At 38.2% G+C, this 8,964-nt stretch overlaps 1 protein-coding gene across 1 annotated transcript; it reads right to left on the bottom strand.

Moving 5' to 3' along the window:
• Nucleotides 1–1,530: 1,530 nt before the first annotated feature.
• Nucleotides 1,531–6,642, bottom strand: LOC120566311 (melanin-concentrating hormone receptor 2). Its single transcript, XM_039812668.1, has 2 exons — nt 5,977–6,642; nt 1,531–2,959 (listed from the first exon to the last, which is right to left on the bottom strand). Exons 1-2 carry the CDS (start codon nt 6,378–6,380, stop codon nt 2,320–2,322), a joined length of 1,044 nt encoding a protein of 347 aa, XP_039668602.1. The 5' UTR covers nt 6,381–6,642; the 3' UTR covers nt 1,531–2,319.
• Between the last annotated feature and the right edge of the window lie 2,322 nt (nt 6,643–8,964).

Here is an 8,964-nt window from a genome sequence, read left to right as displayed (position 1 = left end):
GATTCTTGTTTATCTTTATTTTGGTGAGTGAAGCAATCACTGGTGTGTTACGCATGCATGTGATTAGATTCTAAGACAAACAGAAAGGGGCTGTTCTGCTGAGCAAAACAACAGACTCTGAATCTGTGCTCACGATGAACGACCAGTACTTCTCTGTAAATGTGAAATGTTTCTCTAATGTTTGACTGCCATAAAGTGTCTGTTTTCTTTCATGTATCAAACACTTGCTTGATTATTAATTGGGATAAAAGGGTTCAAAGGGTTTAAAAGTTGTAACTAATGATTATTATTGGTTAATAGATCATTCACATATCTTTCATAGATCGGTTATGAGCAGAGCCACATGGAGTCTGCAGATGCAGAATGTTCCGTAGAATTATAATAATTAAATTAAAACATGTAACTTAACTTAGAATGTTAACACGTCTCCACCCCAAGCAAAAAGAATACTGCAGATTTTCATTCAGGATCACCGCTGAAAACTGTAAAACAATCTGCAGATTCCGTTTGGGTCTGGTTATGAGCCATTAATAAGTACAAATTTTGGGGGTGCCAAGTTCTGAAAACTAGCCTACCTCTGGCTAGTTTGGCAGACAATCTGGAACAAAATCTATATATTAACAACATAGTAACGTTTACAGAGGGAGACTTGATTATTAAAAACCCTTCAGTTATGACTTATTATTATTAATAACTGAGCATTTATTAATGGATCAACATTCATAAATGCATTCTTACAAAATAGAAAGAATAAACACCAGCTAATGAGATTTTTTTACAACCTTAGAACTATCTATAAAGCATTAGTACATTATTTATCAACCATTATTAAAGCCATTGGTTCCAACTTATAAGCCTTTCATAAAGGGTTTCTTATTAGAAAGTATTTTGAGTGAAGACGTCACAATGGGTGGAGATAAACAACTCTTCCAGCTTTGAAGTGGAATTAAATTCCATCGTGAGCCCTCAGGATGCTGGCTAGTAATAAGACAATTAGTGTAAACATTTCACACTTAACCATGCTAATGTCAGTGACAGATCTCACAAGCTGCACTTCATCAGTCTTGTCACTAACCAGCATGACACTGGATGTAGCCTGTGGTTGGTAAAGGTTAATGATAGCTCCCAGTCCAAAAGGAAAACGGTTTACACCTGAGTCGCTCCTCAGCGTCCCTTCTTATCTCTGCATCTTTGAAAGTCCATGCTGATATTCCTTCTAGTTTTGTCTCAGAAACAGTTGCTTTCTTTGTTAGCGTGCCGGCTATATAAAGGGAGCTTTTGCTGAGCAGTAATCTGTTTCCTTTTTTCTTAGATTTCCTGTTGAAACCTTTTTTTTTTTGGTCCAAAGGGACAGTACACAAACACAGACAGAGGTAGAGCCATAAAATATATAGAAATAGACGGAGGACAAAGGTTAACACATCCAATAATGCGCACATGGAGGAACAGGGAAATAAAACAAAAATAAAAATATATGGAAGCCAGTTATACGTGTGTGTATATACTGTATGTGTGTGTATGAGTGTGTGTATATTTATGACTGAAAGAGAAAAGACAAAGAGGCAGGAGAAAAAGAGAAGGAACCAAATACACTTAAAATACACCTCTGCATTCCATCTATGGTACCATGGGGGGACCCTGTGGAGGGCCCATTACAGATACCTGTGGCCCCTTTCAGAACCTGCCCCCAAACTCTTAGGAGTGAGCCGGTTGTTGGGACAGGGAGTATTTTTAATCCAGTGGTTTCAATCCACAGCTGAGCCAAAGCTGCTGCTTCATCACTGGCATCAGTGGAATGATTACCTGAATTTATTTTGATTAGCAATAATTGGGAGGGGGAGATAATGAAACTATAGGGGAAATCAATTATTTAATAAAATAATACAATAAAATAAAAATATAAGATCCAGAATGGCAACAATAGACAATTTGATCAATAAATGAGGACAGGAGAAATTGGGATGGGTAAATAAATATGTAAGTAGGTGTAGAGAAGACAAATATGTAAAGTAAAGGAATGAGCAGATGAAAGAGTGAGCAAGTGGGTTGACATTAAGCACGTGTGATTCCTCAGGCGGGCTTGGCTGTGCCTATGATGTTGTAGGAGGAGAAAGACTAAATAAAAATAAGTAACAACATAAAGCGCTGGTGAGTGAGTGAGTGAGTGATTTCTGCCCAGTTTTTTTTATGTTTTTTAATTGGAAAAAGCTGCAGAATATGGCCTGACAGGCAACACCATTGATCAAGCTACATCCTTTTGGGGGCGAGCAGCATTTACATTAACATGTGTACAGTATATACAAAAAGACACCTCTCTGATTAGATGACAGTGCAACGGTAGTTGGGCTCATTGGTCGTACTGGAACCATCCGTTTTCACCACCGTGCCCTTGGATGAGTGCTGGGAGCTGTGCAGCGCGTTCCTGGAGCACAGACGCTCGCGGTAATTCTGGGCGAAGATGAGCAACATGAGCGGGTTGATGCAGCTGTGGGAGTAGCTGAGGCAGATGCTGATGTTGTAGGCATAGACAAAGGCGATAGTCGGGGTGTTGTTGGTCAGGTTGACCACCTGAATGACGTGGTAGGGCGACCAGCAGATGAGGAACAGGCCGATGACCATTAGGACCATCTTTGTGGCTCTTTTAGCCCAAATCGACTGCTTCCGTTTGACGCGGCGGATAGAGCTGAAGACGTGGTAGAGGGTGAGTGAGTAGAAGGTGCTGATGATGATGAGAGGAATGATGAAGCCCAGGATAGACTGGTAGAGAGTGTACCAGTACATATCCTCAGGGCCGTCCAGGTACATCATGCACATCTCCAAATGCTGTCTGCGCACAACCTTGGCGTACAGCATGACAGGGACGGTAAGGAGGAAGCTGCCCAGCCACACCAGCAGGTTGATGATGATGGTCCACTGGATGGTCCTCTTCTCTGACGTGGGGTGTACAATAGCTATGTACCTAGGAGGAAGAAGTTTATTTTAGAGCTGGACTGCAGTCAGCAACACAAATGACAAAAGGAACTTTGCCAAAGTGCATGGTAAACAGCATTGGTTTTGCTTCAAGAGGTCATTTTCATCTTTGACATGCTCAGAGACTCAAATCAAGCAAAAGGGATATTATGAAATCAGGTACCATGTCAGAGATACAATCTCAATATAGTATGTGCTCAGTAGAGTGATGAATGCAGTGAAAAATGTGTGTAATTTAAACCGACAGCCGTAGAAAATGAACACATTTCCATTTGGATTTTGCATTTGATTGTGTTTCAATTTGAGGAGCTGCTCAGCTAGTTCTAATATCTTATGACATTGACAGTCTTCAGGACATTTGCAGGAAATTGACCACTTTGTCATCACTTAACCCAAGTGTGATTTAAGTGGAGCAAATGAGGTATTTCCAGTTACTGTCTACATATTACATGTTGATCTGTGTTCGTGCCCGACCACTCTGGTTAGATTTAGCAGCCGTGTAAACTTGTAAGACTCCCGAATACTCTGGGACAACCTGCTAAATTGCAATTATCTTAGACAATAAATGGTAACACTTGAAGGTACTGACATAATCGTGACATGACACTGTCATAACTATTAAATGACACTGTCATGAACATGTCATAAACGTTAGAAACAAGTCATAAACGTTTATGACTTCTGTCATTAAGTGTCATTCGTTTTTGTCATGACAAGTTGACATTGTTTGGGTTGTCTTGATTATGACAACTTGACATTAATCAAAGCAATATTACCAGAAGTTGTCTTGGTCATGACAAGATGACATTACATTTGTTTGGGATATCTTTGTAATGACAACTTGACATCAACCAGGATGACATTACCAGAAGATGTCTTTGTCATGACAACTTGACATTAAATTTCTTTGGAGTGTCCTCATTAAGACAACTTGACATTAAACAGGATGACATTATGTCAAGTTATCATGACAAAGACATCCCAAACAAATGTAATGTCATCTTGTCATGACCAAGACAACTTCTGGTAATATCACTTTGATTAATGTCAAGTTGTCATAATAAAGACAACCCAAACAATGTCAACTTGTCGTGACAAAAACCGAATGACACTTAATGACAGAAGTCATAAAGGTTTATGACTTGTTTCTAACGTTTATGACACGTTCATGACAGTGTCATGTCATAGTTATGACAGTGTCATGTCACGATTATGTCGATACCTTCAAGTAAAGTGTTACCCAATAAATAAATTGTTTAGCATTCTAATCAAGCTGGCATCCTCTTTTGAAGTTAAATAAATATTATTTTAGTGTGATGGTTAAATCAGTAAGTGCAGATCAATACCCAGTGTCTGGCCAGAATTCCAGCACACTAAAAGTTTTATGCTCTGTGGTTGTCTCGCTGCTGTGTGAGGAAAAAATAGAATTAGAGCAAATGTATTCAAGTGAAAAAAAAAAGGGTTGTTTTGACAAACATCCACAGTAAAAGTATGTTTCTTATCAATAAATACTTCTTATATTTATTGTATTGCCATCTAAAGTTGCCCTTTAACAAATGCATTACATATATTTAACTCTGCTGTGGTTTGGAAACCGGAACATGTTGGTATCCACACAAACTGCCGTTATATGAAATCACACAGTGTCTTTAAAGTGGAAGAAATAACTGTTTCCTGTGTTGATTTAAACAACACTGTTTTTGTTAACAGTAAAATTATAATGTTAGTTTGGGATGTGTCTAACAGCTTAGAAGGAAACATTTAGAGAGAGTTTGAGCTGTCAGTGGCTGGACATATATGATTTTATCAGAGAAAACTTGGTAATATTGATATTAGAAGTTAACTTTTTCACTAGGACTAGACTGTGTTCCTAAGCTCAGATAAACAACTGCAAATAAATGTGATTTTAGGAAATGAGTCTGAGTGGAAAACTCCAATCACAATACCAACAATTACAAATAATGCATTTAATCAGCCCTGGGACAGATTTCAAACACTAGCAATATATTGATTTTTGGCACACAAGATAGCTTTCTGTTTGTTTCTTTGTTATAGGTTATCATTTATTTGATGTCAATTTAAAAGAAGAGCCTATAATTGCTTGTTTTGATGGTGTTGCAGTTGAGTTTCTGTTTGATCTATTTTTTTCAGCATTTGCTGCAGCAAAACCCTTGTAGCTTTAAACAAATTAAGTAATTTGAAAGGACGGAGTTGAATTGAAAGTAAAGTAATGCCGCGGCAAGATACACAACACGTAACAGTATTGATGAAATGATAACAATTAAACTAAAAGTAATACGTCCACTACTACTAAATGGGAAAGAACTAGTGAAGGATATTTTCAGTGCAGGTGGTGCTGCTCATTAGAACACAATTAGCTGGTCTAATGGCCCAATACAAATGCATTATCTATATTAAACTGAAGATGTGTGGCATTATAGCTCCAAGAGCTGCTCCTGCTCCGGTAATTACCTTCAAATAGAGATGTTTACACTTGGCACACAGACTTATTTTAATGTCCTCAATGTGTTCAGGTCATAAACATGACACATACATCATTTATGCAGGGAACATTGTGTCTTCATGAGCTGTTACAAGTATGATTACCCTAATTCATTAGTATATTTTCAGATGGACTGTTCAGTGATTACCTCTTTTTAAATGATGGCACCTGTAAATACACTGGGTAACAGGGGGAATCAAATAGGCTGTTTGTACCTTTATTCACAGGGAGTGCTTTATTATGAATATTATAATGAATATAATTATATTTGTGTATTATATATTTCTGTTTATATTCAATTTTATTATTGTTCATTATTGTTATTATTATTATTATTATTATTATTATTATTTATTATATATTTCCAAATACAGTATTTTCAGTAAAATAAAAATGTGGTACTGTGATGCGCTAAAGAACAGCTCTTACTTCTAAAAGAATTATAATAAACCATTGACAAGAATTTGCATCCGATCTGTGATATGGATGGATTTAACACTTACCGGTCAATGCACAACACAGTAACAATTCCCACTGTGGTAAACTGGTTGCTGACGTCCACCACTACGACCGCTTTGCACATGAAGTTTCCAAAGACCCACTGTCTGTCTCTGACCAGCTGATGAATGTTGAAGGGCATCACAAGCAAGAACAGCATGTCGGCTATTGCCAAGTTCAGCACGTAGATGTCTGATACCATTTTCTTTTTGCATGCTTTCACTGCGTAGATGACCAGTCCATTGGCTATAACTCCCACTGAACACAGGATGCCATAAATTGAAGGGAATATGTGCATGAAAGTGGTGATGTTGATGTAGTTGTAGGATGAGTGAGTTGAATTCAGACATAACGGGTCAGTCAGGTTCTCTGTTTGGTTGTTTTTGCAAAAAACGCCCGTGACATTCATCTTCAAATCCTCTTAATAATCGCCTGGGTGTGTTGTTGTGGTTGTAATTAAAGCGCGCACCAGGCGCTCTCCAGCCGGCGTCTGGTCTCCAAACTTGGGCGGCAAACTCGCTCACTGTCCCCTTGAGTTCGTCCGTGATTTTCCCAAACAAAGATTATATGACTGAAAACATGAAAACGTTAAATCTAATCAAGTCTGACTACACCAGCAACGATGGTGCCTGGAACATGTTTATCTCTGAAGGCAAACTATGATATGACCATTTGCGGTGCGCATCCGCTGTGCGCTTTACCAAACACAGAGCGCGCCTCAGGGGACACTAGTTCCCTCCCTTCAAATATAATTCGATGTGTCATGTAAATTGACAAGCAAATGAAAAGAATGTGCTTTAAAGTCTAAAAGACAGAAATCGTGGCTTGCTTTGCACATTGATAACACATTTAAACAAAGAGTAAACAAACTCTTGCAGTGATGCATTTTGATGCAGTTTGCAATTTAAGGCATCCCTATTCGTCTACTCTCTGCTACACGTTTTGGGCTATTGTATACTTTAATAAGTGTAAGTAATGTTCATTCTGCAGTTTGATAAATACATAGATGACAAAGACTTCCATGTTTAAACTGTAAGATGGCAAAATGGAATAATCAATACGACTAAAGATGATAACATTTAAAGGTTACTTACTACAGGGCAGACGCTGGGAAAATAAAACAGGAAGAAATCTTTAACTACAGAATATGCCTGCAAAATTAAGCCATATGCTTCAATTACTTTTACACAAAAAGAGATGTCTGTATCTTTTTGTATTTCAATTAAACCACACATTCCCGGGGAGATTTTAAACATTGAGCTTTTTGTTTCCCCTAAATGCTGATTAGTTTAAGCTTTATTCAAGTGATTTGGGTTATCACTAGCAATTATGTTTTTTCATGGTGAATATGCCCGAAAGGCTGCAGTGTAACCCTTATACCAAAGATGTGATTTTCTTTGAAGCGTTGTTCTGACATCATTGGGAATCAACTTTAAAGAACAGTTTGATCCAGCTCAACTGTAAGGGCTCTCCCCTCACAGGTCAGGGGGAGTACATGTGAGCTTTCCTCAAATGGCTTTAATTCCCTATGATGCTTCCTTTCTCTGTTCAAAGTGCACCATAATGTAATCATTTTAACTCAGGCTTTCATAGAAAATACACTTTATGACTTTTGGCCACTTTCAATGGTCCAGAACAATAGCAGACCTGCCTCAATGAGCTCTTTAAACTCAGTTCTGTCAGTTACTGACAGCAAAAGAAAGGTCCCTGAATAAAATTAATTATTCATTATAAATTATTATTCCTTTATTTTTTATCATTTTGATCTCTTCAATTTAGATCTGTGAGTATAAATCCCACTTTGCCAGAGATAGACACCAAGAGTCATCAAGTTAAAAACACGTTGGACTAAAAAGGCATTTCCAGTTGGTTTTGACTTAGACTTCATCTTGTTATTACTGTGATTTGGGGTATAAATATGAGGACACATAACTTCTGTTAATATCAACACACATAGGCTATAACATAATGTTATTTGTCGGTTGTCTATTGTGGGCTTAGATGGTGTTGCTGTAAAATAGAGAAACGGATTGAATAGATGACATTTTTCCAAAGCAGCCATGTTTTGTCAGTTTGAAAGTCAGGACAATGACAGCCCAGAAAGTGCTGTGTTCATCCAGTCATGTCCGGGTGAGGTTCATGCTAATTTCTCAGCAAAGTATAGCAATGATGCTGAAGGAATAAGGATGCAAAACTCCACCGCAAAAGGAGGGTTGCCAAGTCATGAAACGTTAAATTCTATCGGCAGCGTATTAAACCTTCTCCAGCGCACAATACGTTCAGACTGTCAGATACACACATGTCAAAAGCTTGTATAGTCAACAGCCAGCTGTGGGGAAAATGTGGCCTAATTGCAGCAGTATGCTGAAGTCAACATTAAGCTAATGTGTATTTGTGTTATTCTGATGTGTGTACATTTTTCTTTTGAGCTGCTGTAGCACAGGAATTTCCCCAGTGTGGGATTAATAAAGTCTATCTTATCTTAGATAAAGCATTATGGGAAATAAATAACCATGAATGTTAAATATTGTTTGGTTTTGTGCAGCCTGCTACTGCAAAGACAAAGTTGAACTTTCTTCACAAGACAGCACTGTTGTTGGCATTGGTATGAAATGAAGCTCAGCGTAAGTTCTTTCAGGAAGACTTCGATAACATTTTCACATCTCTCCTAATTGATCAGCTGTTTCAAGGCATTCACTTTTCAGTTAAACCAATCCGATTCAGCTATGTATTTCACAAGCCAATCACAGCATGACATCCCTGCTTTAAACCTGTTCTCTCCTCTGCGGGTTGTCAGTGTCATACCCAGGGTCTTCGTCCAGCTGACCGCCCCTTCGGCACTTTCGATACGGTCTCTTGTGCTCCTTCATCACCACCACCAGTGTCTAGACTCTGTTGGAGGATATGTCTGGGTTTCTCTACCCCTTTTAAACATATTCAGTACGATGGAGTCTAATCTCCAAAGACTTTGTACATTTCCTATTTTGCTTATG

The sequence above is a fragment of the Perca fluviatilis genome, chromosome 10 (genome assembly GCF_010015445.1).
Source record: "Perca fluviatilis chromosome 10, GENO_Pfluv_1.0, whole genome shotgun sequence".
Taxonomy (NCBI): domain Eukaryota; kingdom Metazoa; phylum Chordata; class Actinopteri; order Perciformes; family Percidae; genus Perca; species Perca fluviatilis.
The sequence above is the reverse complement of the archived record's forward strand: the minus strand, read 5'-3'. Positions and strand labels throughout refer to the sequence as shown.

What these genes read in the sequence shown, in the direction of transcription:
- LOC120566311 (XM_039812668.1), bottom strand. Translation starts at nt 6,380, where the DNA reads ATGAATGTCACGGGCGTTTTTTGCAAAAACAACCAAACAGAGAACCTG. An exon ending in ACTGTGTTGTGCATTGACCG is followed by an intron (nt 2,960 to 5,976) that starts GTAAGTGTTAAA and finishes TCTTCCTCCTAG; the next exon opens with GTACATAGCTATTGTACACC.